Source organism: Rana temporaria, chromosome 10, assembly GCF_905171775.1.
Source record: "Rana temporaria chromosome 10, aRanTem1.1, whole genome shotgun sequence".
NCBI classification, from domain to species: Eukaryota; Metazoa; Chordata; class Amphibia; order Anura; family Ranidae; genus Rana; species Rana temporaria.
The window spans coordinates 25481228-25497829 of NC_053498.1; the positions used below are offsets into that span (position 1 = coordinate 25481228).

Genomic DNA, 16602 nt, shown 5'->3' on the forward strand with positions numbered 1-16602 from the left:
ACACAATTTTGAAGCGTGACATATTGGGTATGAATTTACTCGGCGTAACCTTATCTTTCATAATATTAAAAAAAATGGGGATAACTTTACTGTTGTCTTATTTTTTAATTTAAAAAAGTGTAATTTTTTCCCAAAAAAGTGCGCTTGTAAGACCGCTGCGCAAATACGGTGTGACAGAAAGTATTGCAATGATCGCCATTTTATTCTCTAGGGTGTTAGGATAAAAAATATATATAATGTTTGGGGGTTCTAATTAGAGGGAAGAAGATGGCAGTGAAAATAGTGAAAAATTACAAAAGAATTGCTGTTTTTTAACTTGTAATGCTTAACTTGTAATACCAATGGCCACCACCAGATGGCGCCAGCTCACAAGCCAAGTCGCCAGGACCCTATTTCTAGTCGCCCTGGCGACCGGGATTTGTCGAGCCCTGAGCTAGTACAAGTACCTGAATCTTACTTGGTTATTAGCCTATTGACATCTTCCATACAGTACAATGCAGCTAGTACAAGTACTAGAGATGCTGCAAAGGATACATACAAGTATTTTTTGGCAATTATATTTATTTCTAATACAATTAGATGTGCGTGTGCCTCAGCATCTACAAAGCAATTGCAAATAATCCTCACAATCTGTCTAATATGTGTAATTTCTGTGATCTTTAGCTCCATCTAGTGTCCATAATGTGATATTCTCCTTATAGCAGTGTTTTGGGAAAATACCACATGGTGGCCACTAGATGGCGCTGATGATCATAGAAAATGCACATATAGGATGCACATTTTGACATAAGGGAATATAGTTTTAGGGACCTGCATTTGTGAGTTACTGCTACGTTGTATTAATGAGGCATTTTGTTTATTTGCTGTTCTTGTCTATTCACAGAGAAGTAATAAGGTTTTGATACGCCCATTAATGTGGTCTTTGTGTTTTATTTCAGGAGTGCGATATAAGATATCACCAGAGAAGATGCACGAGGAGGTTCAGCTTGGGGCGTCTTACATCGTAAGGCTGCTCAATCGTCACCAAAAACTGGACAGCAAGCAAGTGGAAAAGTTTACAGAGACTTTGACGTCCATCCTGTGCGACAAATTCGAAGGACATTGGTACCCGGACAGCCCGCAGAAGGGACAGGCCTACAGGTAAGTCACTCAATGGGTCTCTGTGCTTGTCTAGGCAGTGCAGGCAGATCATGGCTGGTGGGGCTGTACATAGATTGTTGAAAGACCTCCCTAGGCTGAGCCTCCATGAAAGAACCAAATCCTAAAAAATGAAAGGGGCAGGCTGGGGACGAAGATACTGAATGTCCCCCATACAAGACATGAGTGCAATCCCTGTGCATGTGTGCTGCTCACCCGTGGTGTAGCGTGGGTTGTCAGCGCCCGGGGCAAGGCAAGGAATTTGTGCCCCCCTAACTTACGGACTTTTAGCACTCCCCGAGTCCTGTCCCTTCCCTTCCTACAATTGTACTGACCAGCCTGATCACTACACTGACCTACCTGATTTCTATACTGACCACTACACTGTCCATTACAATATCCACTACACTACACTGACCACTACACTACACTGACCACTACACTATCCACTACACTGATCACTATACTCCCCGAGTCCCTTCCCTTCCTACAATAGTACTGACCAGCCTGATTCTTATACCAACCACTACACTTCACTGACCTACCCAAGTCCTTTACTGACCACTACACTACACTGTCCACTACACTACACTGACCATTACAATATCCAATACACTGACCATTGCAATATTCAGTACACTGACCACTATACTGTCCACTACACTACACTGCCCAAATCCCTTCCCTTCCTACAATAGCACTGACCAGCCTGATTCCTACACTGACCACTACACTACCCTGTCCACTACACTACACTGACCATTTCAATATGCACTACACTGACCACTATACTGTCCACTACACTACACTGACCACTACACTCCCAGAGTCCCTTCCCTTCCTACAATAGTACTGACCAGCCTGATTCCTACACCAACCACTACACTTCACACTACACTGACCTACCCAAGTCCTTTACTGACCACTATACTGTCCACTACACTACACTACACTGACCATTACAATATCCACTACGCTGACCATAGCAATATTCAGTACACTGACCACTATACTGTCCACTACACTGACCACTACACTCCCCAAATCCCTTCCTTTCCTACAATAGCACTGACCAGCCTGATTCCTACACTGACCACTACACTACACTGTCCACTACACTACACTGACCATTTCAATATCCACTACACTATACTGAGCATTACACTATTCACTACACTGACCACTATACTGTACACTACACTGACCACTACACTCCCCGAGTCCCTTCCTACAATAGTACTGACCAGCCTGATTCCTACACCAACCACTACACTTCACACTACACTGACCTACCTGATTACTTTACTGACCACTATACTGACCACTACACTACACTGACCATTACAATATCCACTACATTTACCACTATACTGTCCACTAAACTGACCACTACACTATCCTACCTACAGTACTCCTATACTGACCACCACACTACACTGCATGACTCTAGCTGCTCTTCTACTCTCTCTCTCTCTCTCTCTCTGGCTGGCTGCGCCATCTCCCCAGACCATGTCCACCCCCCAATGCCAGCAACACGACTCACGATCATGAGGGAGTCTCACCTTCTCTTTGTTATCCATCGGTCCGGAGGAGAGAAGGAGGAGGAGAAGACAGCGGCGGCTCAAAATGTCAATTTCTTGTGTTCCCCGCGCTTCACCATGTTCAGACTCCAGCACCCTGTGATTGGGTGTATGGGGTCATGTGCGGCGGCAGGGCTGGCCTGTTAACGATCGCGGTTGCTCCTGGAGTCCTGCCTTCGCCCAATCACAGGGTGCCGGAGAATGACCATGGGTGGATGCGGGACTCCAGGATCTACCACGATCGTGGACAGGCCAGCCCCGCCCCACACATGACCCCATACGCCCAATCACAGGGCGCCTGAGGCTGAACATGGCGCCCAGAGCAAGCGACACAGGAAAGTACATTTAGGAGGAGGCAGCCACTGTGACACATACTGGCGGGGAATTTCTCCCCCCTAAATTTTTCGCCCGGGGGCCACGGCCCCCTCTGCACCCCCCACGCTACGCCACTGCTGCTCACCCCCATTCATTCCTGTTGATTTCCAGTCCATGGGAATAAAAAGGGCCACCTCGTAACTTAAGTTAAACATAGCAGGCATAGGGTGAGTGCTCCAGCTCAATGGTAATGCAAGGGGCCTTCATAATGCCGGGGAGGGTTGAATTTAACGGAACCTGCCCCATGCCAATGTCATAGTGTAAAAAAAACACATGACCAGCGGGGACTATTATACAAACCGGCTGTACATTCCCTTTAAATATTTTCTAGTAGAGCAAAAATTGATGTGAAAGCTGCTTGATTCTCGTATTGCATACAATATTCTTGGGCAATGGTGTCCAGGATTTCTGGAGGTGTAAGAGAAAACACAAGTGACACATACAAAATTATCATTGCACCGGGAGAGAGCATCGGGTATTTTTCGCTGAATCCCCATTTACAGAGATCCTTCTCTATTTCCTCCAGTCTACTTCCTCTTTTTTGGTCTGATATTTACACAATCATTGAAAAAAAACCTCCCGAAATATTCAACAAAATGTCATGTTAAAAGGTCAGTCCACGCATAACAGATGTTGGAAATTTTGGTAAAATTTGCAGAGTTAAACCATCTAACAGTCTCTTGTTTCTCTGGGCCTCCATTGGTGAGATTTCTGCTATTGCTTCTTAGGGCCGGCCACCTGTTCTGCCCAATTATGAACCATTTCCAGCATCTCGGCACTGAGTTCACAGGTCTACACACCTGCTCTGGCCATTATGAGGCATTCCCACCGTCCCGGCGCGGAGTTGCCGGGTCTGCACACCTGCTCTGGCCATTATGAGTCCCACCGTCTCAGGGCTGAGTTCTATGAGGCATATCCACCATCTTGGCACTGAGTTCCCAGGTGTGCACATCTGTTCTGGCCATTATGAGCAGCTCTTGCCCTCCCTGGCCTGAGTTCCTGGGTCTTCACACCTGCTCTGGCCATTATGAGGCATTCCCACCGTCCCGGCGCGAAGTTGCCGGGTCTACACACCTGCTCTGGCCATTATGAGGAGTTCTTACCATCCCTGGCCTGAGTTCCTGGGTCTTCACACCTGCTCTGGCCATTATGAGGCATTCCCACCGTCCCGGCGTGGAGTTGCCGGGTCTGTACACCTGCGCTGGCCATTATGAGGAGTTCCTACCATCCCTGTGCTGAGTTTCTGGGTCTGCACACCTGCTCTGGCCATTATGAGGCATTCTCACCGTCCGGCGTGGAGTTGCCGGGTCTGTACACCTGCGCTGGCCATTATGAGGAGTTCCTACCATCCCTGTGCTGAGTTCCTGGGTCTTCACACCTGCTCTGGCCATTATGAGGCATTCCCACCGTCCCGGCGCGAAGTAGCCGAGTCTACACACCTGCTCTGGCCATTATGAGGAGTTCCTACCATCCCTGTGCTGAGTTTCTGGGTCTGCACACCTGCTCTGGCCACTATGAGGCATTCCCACGTCCCGGGGGGGAATTGCCGGGTCTGCACACCTGCTCTGGCCATTATGAGGCATTCCCACGTCCCGGTGTGGAGTTGCCGGGTCTGTACACCTGCGCCGGCCATTATGAGTCCCACCGTCCCAGGGCTGAGTTCTATGAGGCATATCCACCATCTTGGCACTGAGTTCCCAGATGTGCACACCTGTTCTGGCCATTATGAGCAATTCTTGCTCTCCCTGGCCTGAGTTCCTGGGTCTTTACACCTGTTCTGGCCATTATGAGGCATTCTCACCGTCCCGGCGTGAAGTTGCCGGGTCTACACACCTGCTCTGGCCATTATGAGGAGTTCCTACCATCCCTGTGCTGAGTTTCTGGGTCTGCACACCTGCTCTGGTCATTATGAGGCATTCTCACTGTCCCGGCGCGGAGTTGCCGGGTCTGTACACCTGCGCTGGCCATTATGAGTCCCACCGTCCCAGGGCTGAGTTCTATGAGGCATATCCACCATCTTGGCACTGAGTTCCCAGGCGTGCACACCTGTTCTGGCCATTATGAGCAGCTCTTGCCCTCCCTGGCCTGAGTTCCTGGGTCTTCACCTGCTCTGGACATTATAAGGCATTTCCACTGTCCCGACGCTGAGTTCCAGGGTCGGCACACCTGCTCTGGCCATTATGAGCTATTTCCACCATCCTGGTACTGAGTTCCCAGGTCTGCACACCTGCTCTGGCCATTATGAGCAGTTCTTGCCCTCCCGGCCTGAGTTCCTGGGTCTTCACCTGCTCTGGACATTATGAGGCATTTCCACCAATCCCGGCGCTGAGTTCCAGGGTTGGCACACCTGCTCGCCATTATGAGCTATTTCCACCATCCTGGTACTGAGTTCCCAGGTCTGCACACCTGCTCTGGCCATTATGAGGAGTTCCTGCCATCCCTGCTATATTTTATATAATGGAGAATGTAACAGGAGAAGCTGGAACACACAAAGGTGGGCAGGAACACCTAATGCTTCCATGTGGGCAGAAACAGAGCTAGGATTTATGGCTGGGTGATGCCACTGTTCACACATCTAAACATCGAAAATATGTAAGAAACCTGTATTGACCCAGCCCACCAGGCTCCATGTGCAGTTAAAAAAGTTTTAGGCGGTCTGGCCTTCGAGTACTCAATTCTTCTTTAAACGCCCCTTACACTGGTGGCCAGTAAGATTACCCCTATCTAATAAAACATGCCATTAGAGAAATGTAGAGGCTACCAATACTCCTCCAAACCAGCCATTCCCAACCCTTTTACCCCATTGGAACCCTTGGAATTTTCAGGTCTCAAGGAACCCATGAGAAAACCAGTTTAGTGGGAAAAAAATGACCTTTACAATTGGTGCCCATTAGGAAGATTACCCCTATCTAATAAAACATGCCCATAGAGAAATGTAGAGGCCACCAATGCTCCTCCCGAACCAGCCTTTCCCAACCCTTTTTCCCCATTGGAACCCTTGGAAACATTTTCAGGTTTTAGGGAACCTTGATGAAATTAATTACAGTGGAACCTCGGATTACAAGCATAATCCGTTCCAGGAGAATGCTCGTAATCCAAAGTTTTCGCATATCAATGCGTGCTTCTCCATTGAAGTCAATTGAAACGAAAATAATTAGTTCTGCATTGACTTCAATGGCATGCAATACCACATGTGGCCAGAGGCGGGGGGGCGCCGGAGAGCCTCAGAAACATCCGAAAAGGGCCGAGGACAGCTCGGCTAAACTCAGAAAGGCTCGGGAACAAAGTATTTCCGAACGGCTCTGATCGGCTCCAGTGCCCCCCCCCCCTCAGGCCGAACGCGGTATTGCACACCGCTTTGGCTTGAATCCTACTTGTTTTGCGAGACAACACTTGCAATCCGAGTCAAGATTTTTTTAAATACAGTGCTTGTTTTGCGAAATGCTTATTAACCGCGTTACTCGCAATCCGAGGTTCCACTGCAATTGGAGGTCAGTACAAATAAAATTCCCATTACAGGGGTGGCCGGTATGGAGAATGTACGGTGCTGGTCAGATAGCCACCCTTCAGACAGATGAAAAGAACATTGGGGTAGATTCAAATAGCCCGGCGTAAATTTCTGCGGGCGTAGCGTTTCTCAGATACGTTACGCCGCCGTAAATTAGGGTTGCAAGTTCCGTATTATGAAAGAACTTGCGCCCTAAGTTAAGGCGGCGTAGCGTATGTGGTCCGGCGTAACCCCGCAGATTTCAAATTCTCCATGCAGTGGGCGTGTTGTATGGTAATGATGGCTGACCCCACGTAAATGAAGTTTTTGGCTAACGGCGCATGCGCCCTCCGTGAACGTATCCCAGTGCGCATGCTCCAAATTAACCTGCAAAAAGCCAATGCTTTCGACGTGAACGTAAATTACGCCCAGCCCTATTCGCGAACGACTTACGCAAACGACGTAATCGGTGGAAAATTCGACGCTGGCCCGACGTCCATAATAAACATAGGATACACCTCATATAGCAGGGGTAACTTTACGCCGGAAAAAGCCTAACGTAAACGACGTAAAAAAATGCGCCGTGCGGATGTACGTTTCTGAATAGGCGTATCTACCTAATTTGCATATTCCTTGCGTAAATCGACGGAAGCGCCACCTAGCGGCCAGCGTAAATATGCAACTAAGATACGACGGAGTAAGAGACTTACGCCAGTCGGATCTTAGCCAAATTCCGGCGTATCTTGTTTTCTGAATACAGAAAAAAGATACGCCGGAGCATCCTAGAAGTTACGCGGCGTATCAATAGATACGCCAGCGTAACTTCTTTCTGAATCTACCCCATTGTCTCTGGATCTATACTATTAAATGGGATCTTGATCAGCCACAACTCAAGGAAACCTTAGCAAATTCTGGAGGATCCCTAGTGTTCCACAGAGCCCTGGTTAAGAATGAGGTTCCTATTTAATGCAGTTGTAAGGTTATTATAGTTGTCTGTGCCTTCCTTTCCCGGTGGCACCCATTTCCATTATTATTCAGCCAGGTGTCACACAGACAGGAAGTGAAAGGAAATGCAAAAACATAAACAAGCTTAGGTTCTAACTCTTTCCAAACAAGTGAGCTCTAAAGAACACTTTGACTAGAGTTGGGCTTTATCCTTGAATGTTAACACACCTTGTCCAGAACCTTACTACCACCGGCGCCTGCTAATCCTGTGCCTTTCTTATTATTTCAGGTGTGTAAGGATCGAGAAAAACCTCTTTTTGGATGACTCTGTATTACAGGCCTGTGTCAGGAGTGGCCTGCGCTGCTCACAGCTTGCTCTGCCCAAACACATGTCCATCTGGATTGATCCCAAAGAGGTCAGCTGTAGGTAAGTCATACCTAATGGACTGTAGTCCGCTCTACAGAGCTGGGGGTTACTACTGAGTGGGGGATCAGCAGAGCTGGGGTTTACTATTGAGTAGGGAACAGCAGAGCTGGGGGTTACTACTGAGTGAGGGATCATCAGAGCTGGGGGTTACTACTGAGTGGGGGATCAGCAGAGCTGGGGCTTACTACTGAGTGGGGGATCAGCAGAGCTGGGGGTTACTACTGAGTGGGGAATCAGCAGAGCTGGAGTTTACTATTGAGTGGGGAACAGCAGAGCTGGGGATTACTATTGGGTGGGGGAACAGCAGAGCTGGGGGTTACTACTGGGTGGGGGAACAGCAGAGCTGGGGGTTACTACTGAGTGGGGGATCAGTAAAGCTGGGGGTTACTACTGAGTGGGGGATCAGCAGAGCTGGGGCTTACTACTGAGCCGTGTATCAGCAGAGCTGGGGATTACTATTGAGTGGGGGATCAGCAGAGCTGGGGATTACTATTGAGTAGGGGAACAGTAGAGCTGGGGATTACTATTGAGTAGGGGAACAGTAGAGCTGGGGATTACTATTGAGTAGGGGAACTGTAGAGCTGGGGATTACTATTGAGTGGGGGATCAGCAGAGCTGGGGGTTACTACTGGGTGGGGGAACAGCAGAGCTGGGGGTTACTACTGAGTGGGGGATCAGCAAAGCTGGGGGTTACTACTGAGTGGGGGATCAGCAGAGCTGGGGCTTACTACTGAGCCGTGTATCAGCAGAGCTGGGGATTACTATTGAGTGGGGGATCAGCAGAGCTGGGGATTACTATTGAGTAGGGGAACAGTAGAGCTGGGGATTACTATTGAGTGGGGGATCAGCAGAGCTGGCGATTACTACTGAGTGTGGGATCAGCAGAGTTGGGGTTTACTATTGAGTGGGGGATCAGCAGAGCTGGGGTTTACTATTGAGTGGGGGATCAGCAGAGCTAGGGTTTACTATTGAGTGGGGGATCAGCAGAGATGGGGATTACTATTGAGCGGGGGATCAGCAGAGCTGGGGCTTACTACTAAGCAGGGGATCAGCAAGGCTTGGGGTACTTCTGAGCAGGGGATACGTGGATACCAATAAGCTGGTGATCTGCTGAACATGGGTATTAATGAGCTAGGGATCTGCTGTACAGGGGTACTACTGAGCTGGGATTCTACTGTGCCCCTTTAAAACAAACAGAAAATCAACACAAATCAGCTTCATTAAAGCTTCAAAAAAGCATCACAGAAGCATAAAAAAACACATAAAAAAGCAAATTGAAGCAGTGGGTGTGTTAAGGCCAAAGGAAATGTAAATGAGCCTTAACAGAGAAAGTGGCCTCATGTTCCTGGCTGTACTGTCTAGTAGGGGGGTAAAAATCGCAAAACTGGCCTGACAGAATTACAAATTCATTGGAAGACGGGACATTTCACAACCGTGTGCCTGGAGTACAGATTGTTGTCTTGAAATGTTATGGGGCTGATTTGATCCATATAAATGCTAGTGTGTTTAGGAAGGTGACCTTGACAGGTGTCACTTACCTCCTCTGTTCTCTTCCCCCCAGGCTTGGAGAGAGCTGCAGCCCCTTTATTGTGAAGGCTTTTGAGCCCGAAAAACCCAAGAAGGATCAAAGCTCAGACAAATCGGACCTGGAGACCTCAGACTATCACTCTGATGGCTCAGACACCACGGGATCGCCATCGGAGTGCTCCAGCGAGGATGAGGAGAGTGTGATCAGCAAGGACAAGAAGACCACCCCAGGGATAGACACCCAAAAACTTGTAAGTGGTTGAAAGTGCACCAGTCATTAGAGAAACACTGAGGCCACCATTCTTGGTCTTTTTGGATTTTGAGAGAAAATTCATACAGTTGGACCATACCAACTTAAAGTGGATGTAAACCCAAATTTTTTTATTTTTTTTTGATGTCACAATGTAGAGTAGGGGTGCAACGGATCAAAAAACTCACGGTTCGGATCGTTCCTCGGATCAGGAGTCACGGATCGGATCATTTTTGGGATCGGCAAAAAAAAAATCTCCCCCACTGTAATATCCACTTCTCCACCCCCTTCTCGGTGCAGACAGACCCCCCCCCTTCTCGGTGCAGACAGACCCCCCCCCCTTCTCGGTGCAGACAGACCCCCCCCCCATCTCGGTACACACCCCCACCCCTTCTCGGTGCAGACAGACCCCCTCCCTTCTCGGTGCAGACAGACCCCACCCCTTCTCGGTGCAGACAGACCCCCCCTTCTCGGTGCAGACCGACCCCCCCTTCTCGGTGCAGACAGACCCCCCCCTTCTCGGTGCAGACAGACCCCCCCTTCTCGGTGCAGACAGACCCCCCCTTCTCGGTGCAGACAGACCCCCCCTCTCGGTGCAGACAGACACCCCCAGTAGTAGGACTCCCGGTGTGTCCCACAAGTGCGGCTCCTCCTCCTCTGTGAGTGTAAACAGAGGAGGGCCGCCGCCGGGTGTACCAAGATGGCCACGGAGCTAGGCCGAAGCCGTGGCCTTTCCTAATGTTATGCTCCGGAGCTGCGGCAATCCGCGGATCACAGTGTGTGCCGATCCGAAGGGGGTGACCCGTTCGGATCACGGATCAACTGTGATCCGTTGCACCACTAATGTAGAGAATACGATTTCATATCATCTGTGCCCAGTCTTGCCGCACAGAGTTAATCCAGCTCTGAGCAATCCTCTTTTATTGTTCAGTGAAATAAAATGGACTTACAGCGGAAAACCTCGGTCCGTTCCGCCCCCTTGCTGTGAGTGACAGGTTATTTACATATCTCATGCACTAGCCTGACGACAGGCATTATTTTTCAATTCCCACCCCTACTCCTTTTCTGAAGTCATGCGGTTACTTTTCTGGATTTTGACTGGATGTTAGTGATCATAGCAGAATTTAGTGTAAGGAATACATAGGAAAAAATGCATGTTGACAAGGGGAGTGTAAAGGTGGGTGGGGAGTTAACTGACATCACGACTCCACCCACCGAGCTCCAGACAACAGACCCACCCACAGAATCTGCAGTTTTTCAGTTCTTCTAACAGACAGAGGGGAGACATTTGATTTATAGATCAGCACTATGGCAGTAGTTTAGAAAGGATCAGTGGCGGCTGGTGCTCAAAATTTTTGGGGGGGGGCGCAAACGTAAAAAAAAGAAAAAAATTGCAGCCTCACTGTGCCCATCAACTGCAGCCACCGTGCCATCAATTGTCACCACTGTGCCATGCCATCAAACCCAGCCACTGTGCCATGCCATCAAACGCAGCCACTGTGCCATGCCATCAAACGCAGCCGCTGTGCCATCAATTGTCACCACTGTGCCATGCCATCAATTGTCACCACTGTGCCATGCCATCAAACGCAGTCACTGTGCCATGCCATCAAACGCAGCCGCTGTGCCATGCCATCAAACGCAGTCACTGTGCCATCAATTGTTACCACTGTGCCATGCCATCAAATGCAGTCGCAATGCCATCAATTCGCACCACTGTGCCATGCCATCAAACGCAGTCACTGTGCCATGCCATCAAACGCAGCCACTGTGCCATGCCATCAAATGCAGTCACTGTGCCATGCCATCAAATGCAGTCACTGTGCCATGCCATCAAACGAAGTCGCTATGCCATGCCATCAAACACAGTCACTGTGCCATGCCAAACACAGTCACTGTGCTATGCCATCAAACGCAGTCACTGTGCCATCAATTGTCACCACTGTGCCATGCCATCAAACGCAGCCACTGTGCCCCTCAATTGTCGCCACTGTGCCAATTGTCACCACTATGCCCCTCAATTGTCGCCACTGTGCCAATTGTCACCACTGTGCCCTTTAATTGTCGCCACTGTGCCCATTGTCACTACTGTGCCCATTGATGCCACTGTGCCCATTGTCACTACTGTGCCCATTATTGCCACTGTGCATGTCACTGTGCCCTTTAATTGTTGCCACTGTGCCCTTTGATGCCACTGTGCCCATTGTCGCCGCTGTGCCCTGTAAAATGCACTTACTTTAATCCTTCCACGTCCCTCGATGTCTTCTCCTGCCTTGGTGACGCTTCAGCCAATCAGGTTACCGATAACCAGAATCGGCGAACCTGATTGGCTGAGATGGCCGTCAGTCTTATCCAAGGAACGCACCCCTCGTACATTCCCTGGACAAAGCATCCGGGAGACGAGGGCTGTACTCTGGCCGCTGGCTCTGATAGGCACTTCCGCACAGCCAACCAGCTGCCGTTATTCAGGTGGTCGGCGCTCAATGTCCGGCCACCTGAATACACCAGCGGCAGCTGGCAACAATAACATTCATTCATGCAATGCATGAATGTATGTTATTTCAGTGGCGGTGTGGAGCCAGAGGGGGCGGCGCTCCAGCGCCCTCTATGGACGGACTGGAAAGGATGAGAGCGGGTTTACATCCACTTGAATGCAATGATTGGGTTTAGCTTTGGTTTGACCCCCCGGGGTCTCGGCTCTGCTGGACAGATGTGCTACTGAAGTCTGTTCTGTCCTAAGCACCTTGTTATGAATCAAACTTTATTCATCCAGCTTCTGGGAATTGTGGGAGGTGAATTGTTTTCCTGGAGCCACACGTGTCACAGGTTTCCCACAGACCCGGATCTCCTTATTAATTGTTTAAACTGAAGTTCTGAGTCACCAAGTTCCCATTCCTCTGTAAGTGATTCAGTTATTTGAGTCATCTTATCTCTTTTGGTTCCTATCCACCCTTTCATTAAAGAGAAGGAAATGCCTTTAGAATTTTTTATCATGCATTATATCTACTGCATATTTATTTAAAGGAAGCTATAATAGTTTTGGTTCCGTTTTATCTCTCACAAAGGAATGGTTTGACCAATATAGTGTGAAAGAACTTGAGTGGCCTTCATAGAGTCCTGAACTCAATCCCACTGAAGGCCTGTGGGATGAATTGGAACAGTGTGAGCCGGGCCGTCATCAGTACCCAACCTCTACAGCGGAACCTTGGATTACGAGAATAATCCGTTCCAGGAGAATGCTCGTAATCCAAAGCACTCGCATATCAAAGCGAGTTTCCCCATAGAAGTCAATGGAAACGAAAATAGTTTGTTCCGCATTGACTTCAATGGCATGCAATACCGTATGTGGCCAGAGGTGGGGTGCAGAGCCTTGGAAACAGCCGGTAAGGCCCGAGGACAGCTCGGCAAACCTCGGAAAGGCTTAGGAACAGAGTATTTACAAGGTTTTCCGAATGGCTCTGTTTGGCTCCCGGCTCAGGCCAAAAGCAGTACTGCACACCGCTTTAGCCTGAACCCTGCTCGCAACATTCGCAAACCGAGTTACGATTTTTTAAAATACAGTGCTCCTATTGCGAAACGCTTGTTAACCGCGTTACTCGCAATCCAAGGTTCCACTGTATATATTTGTATTATTAAGGCGGTTGTATACCCCATAATGTTTTTTTATTTTAATTGTTTATACCTGCAAGGCAAAGGCATAATGAGCTAGTATGACTAGCATACTAGCTCATTATCAATTACTTACCTTGGATCGAAGCCCCCACAATGGTCCTCGGACACGTCCTCCGTGATACCCGGAGTGACTTCCTGGTATCACCACTCCGGCGCTGTGACTGGCCGGAGTGGCGATGGCGTCACTCCCGCACATACGTGTGGAACGTCACGATCCCTGTGCATGCACACATTTCCGGCAGTTTCCAGCAGGCTTCCATTCAAGACCCGCCGCGCTCAGTGCGCCTGCGCCTATTTGGCCACTAGCGGGGCACTTTTAACCCCCGCTAGCGGCCAAGAAAGGCTTAAGACCACCCACAAAGCGCCACTGCAGCGGCGGTATGGCCGCGGTGCCCATTGATTGGACAGGGGTGCTTTAGGAGCGGAGTATGCACTGCAAAACTTTTTTTACCGTCCTGCCAGCACACCGCTCCAGTGTTTGGGGGTTTTAGCATTATAGCGCCTCAGTGTGAAAGGGGTCTAAGGCCCCGTACACACAGTCGGTTTGGTCCGATGAGAATGAACCGAAGTTCATTTTCACCGGACCAAACCGACCGTGTGTATAGGCTATCGCAGGGCTCGACAAATCCCGGTTGCCATGGCGACTAGAAATAGTGTCCTGGCGACTTGGCTTAAGTCAGAGAGGCAAGTACTGTATTCTCAAAGTACTTGCCTCCTATCTTACGGCGGCGTAGCGTAAATGCGGCGGGCGCAAGCGCGCCTAATTCAAACTCGGCTGAGGGGGCGTGTTTTATGATAATAAGGCTTGACCCGACGTGATTGACGTTTTTTGGAACTGCGCATGCGCCGTGCGCCTACATTTCCCAGTGTGCATTGCGGCTAAGTCCGCCGCACGGGCCTATTGATTTCGACGTGGACGTAAACTACGTAAATCCCTATTCACGACTTAAAACGCCGTAAAATTTTCGAATTTCGAAGCGGGAACGGGGGCCATACTTTAACATTACTATTCCAACTATTTGATGGAATATCTTTAGGCCTGATAATGCGTTACGTAAACGGCGTATCTGTACTGCGGTGGCCGGGCGTACGTTCGTGAATAGGCGTATCTAGTGATTTACATATTCTACGCCGACCGCAATGGAAGCGCCACCTAGCGGCCAGCCTAAATATTGCACCCTAAGATAGGACGGCACAAGCTTAGATAGGTTTAAGTGTATCTCTGTTTGAGAATACACTTAAACTTAGGTCGGCGCAGATTCCGAGTTAGGTCGGCGTATCTACTGATACGCCGGCCTAACTCTACCTGAATCTAGCTAATAGAGAAGAATGGGGGGAGAGAGAAGAAGAAATACATGGATGTTGTGCTCTTCCTTTTTCCGTCTCTTTTTTTTTTTCTTTCCTACCCTGTTGATTTTTCTTTATATTTTTCTATGATATAGGGTTTGTTCCAATGGTGGAATTCAAGATATGAATTAACCCTCTTGAACGTATAAGTGATGTTTTTTGGTTTCTGCCTCCTATAAACGCCTATGTGTGTATGGATACATTGGCTAACATGGAAGGGCATTTAGAAAAGTGGGCATGAGCCCTAATAAAGGACTTTTTTTTAGAAGATCACCACACATACTTTTGAATGCGTTGATGCAATTGGATGCCTTTACTAACAGTTATGTTTTTTTTTGAATGGCAGGGTGCCCAATATTACTACAGCCCAGCTCCAGCGTCCACAGTCTACTACCAATATCCCAGAAATCCTTTGAGCTTCATTCCAACCTACCAGCCCATGACGGTCTACTACTTGGTCCCGAAGTACTATCACAACATGAGGACTAAGGGAGGATATCGTAAATGGAAGACCAAGAAGTCCCCACCTCCCGCCAAAAGCTAAACTGTGATTTGTACGGACCCTTGCGATTCAACCGCTAGAAGACCTCAACTATTCACCTCTTGGAAGATGATTTGGAGCCAATGGAGATCATCTCACCGGTTGACCTTCTCGAAAGCTGAACCTGTTTTTGAAGGTCCAAACCTGATTTTTTTTTTTTGTGCAAAACTCAGAAAGAAACTACTGAGACATTTTTATTATTAATTTATTGACACAAAGTCTCCGCTCAGGAGCATGGCTGATAACGCACTGGAAGTGATTTAGGATGCCATAGTACATAGCTTAACACCATAAGAGGTATTCCTATACGGGTGATAGAAGTCTCACCTGATATTTGGTGGTGATGAGGAAGTGGGAGCACCGAGATATAATATCTAAGACAAGCACAGTCATGTTCAGGGGCGGACTGACCATTGGGACTCTCGTGCACTGCCCGAGGGCCCCATGCCACTAGGGGGCCCTACCAGGGTTGCCAGGCTCAGTAAAACCAGGGACAGTATGTAAAAATCTGTGTTTTTTTTTTACATTTGTCCCTAATATGTCCGAAACCGACATGCTTTTGATGTGAAAATCCTGAGATTTTAGCTGCACTGCCTCCTAGCGTGGTGGCCATCTGTAAGCCTGGGGGCCCCATAATCTTCTATTGCCCGGGGGCCCCATGAGTTGTCAGTCCACCCCTGGTCATGTTTTTTCTAAATGTGACCACCTGCATCTTGTTGTTTCTCCGTCTCCTCTTAATTTTTGCGTGCTAATGGTTTGGTGAATGGGGCCTATGCTGTAGGTGGCGCACATCTATGAGATCGTTCCCCCAGACCTGGGATTTTACATTGTGGTTCAGTCCATGGCCGAAAGTTGGCGACTGTGAAAGTTTTAAGGCCATCATTTTGGTCAGAAAATCCATACAGCTAAATATTTTGTTTTATAACCTCATGAATCTAGAAACTTTGCTTTGGCTTGCACTGCTCGATGTGGACACCTGCTATAGCAGATGTGTGCTTGAAGCCTCCAGAGATGCAGGACATCCTTCTGGATGGCTAAAGCCTTCTAAATATCTGCTTGTTTGCATGGGACTCTGTTCCCAACGACTCATTTTCAAAATCCTGCTTGTCCACAAGGCTCTCTGCTTTCATGAAGATGTTTGAGGTGAACCTTGCACTTCAGGCAAAGTCAACTTATCCTATGAGGAAAAGAGATGAAAGCTGGCAACTCGTTCTACCGAAAACTGAAATTTGATTGCGGTACAAGAAATACTGCACTTACGCGTTTCGCCTTGGTCATACTCAATGACGGTTATCAAGCTAACAGCCAAAACGC

At 48.6% G+C, this 16602-nt stretch overlaps 1 protein-coding gene across 1 annotated transcript in view; it reads left to right on the forward strand.

Moving 5' to 3' along the window:
* LOC120916457 (protein BTG3-like) overlaps positions 1-15447 on the forward strand; it is a 36333-nt gene extending 20886 nt beyond the window's left edge. Inside the window, exons 2-5 of the mRNA XM_040327431.1 lie at positions 939-1140; positions 7814-7951; positions 9513-9729; positions 15094-15447. Coding sequence (XP_040183365.1) covers positions 939-1140; positions 7814-7951; positions 9513-9729; positions 15094-15291 — 755 coding nt within the window. The 3' untranslated portion in view covers positions 15292-15447. The remainder of the gene's footprint in view (positions 1-938; positions 1141-7813; positions 7952-9512; positions 9730-15093) is intronic.
* Positions 15448-16602: the final 1155 nt, after the last annotated feature.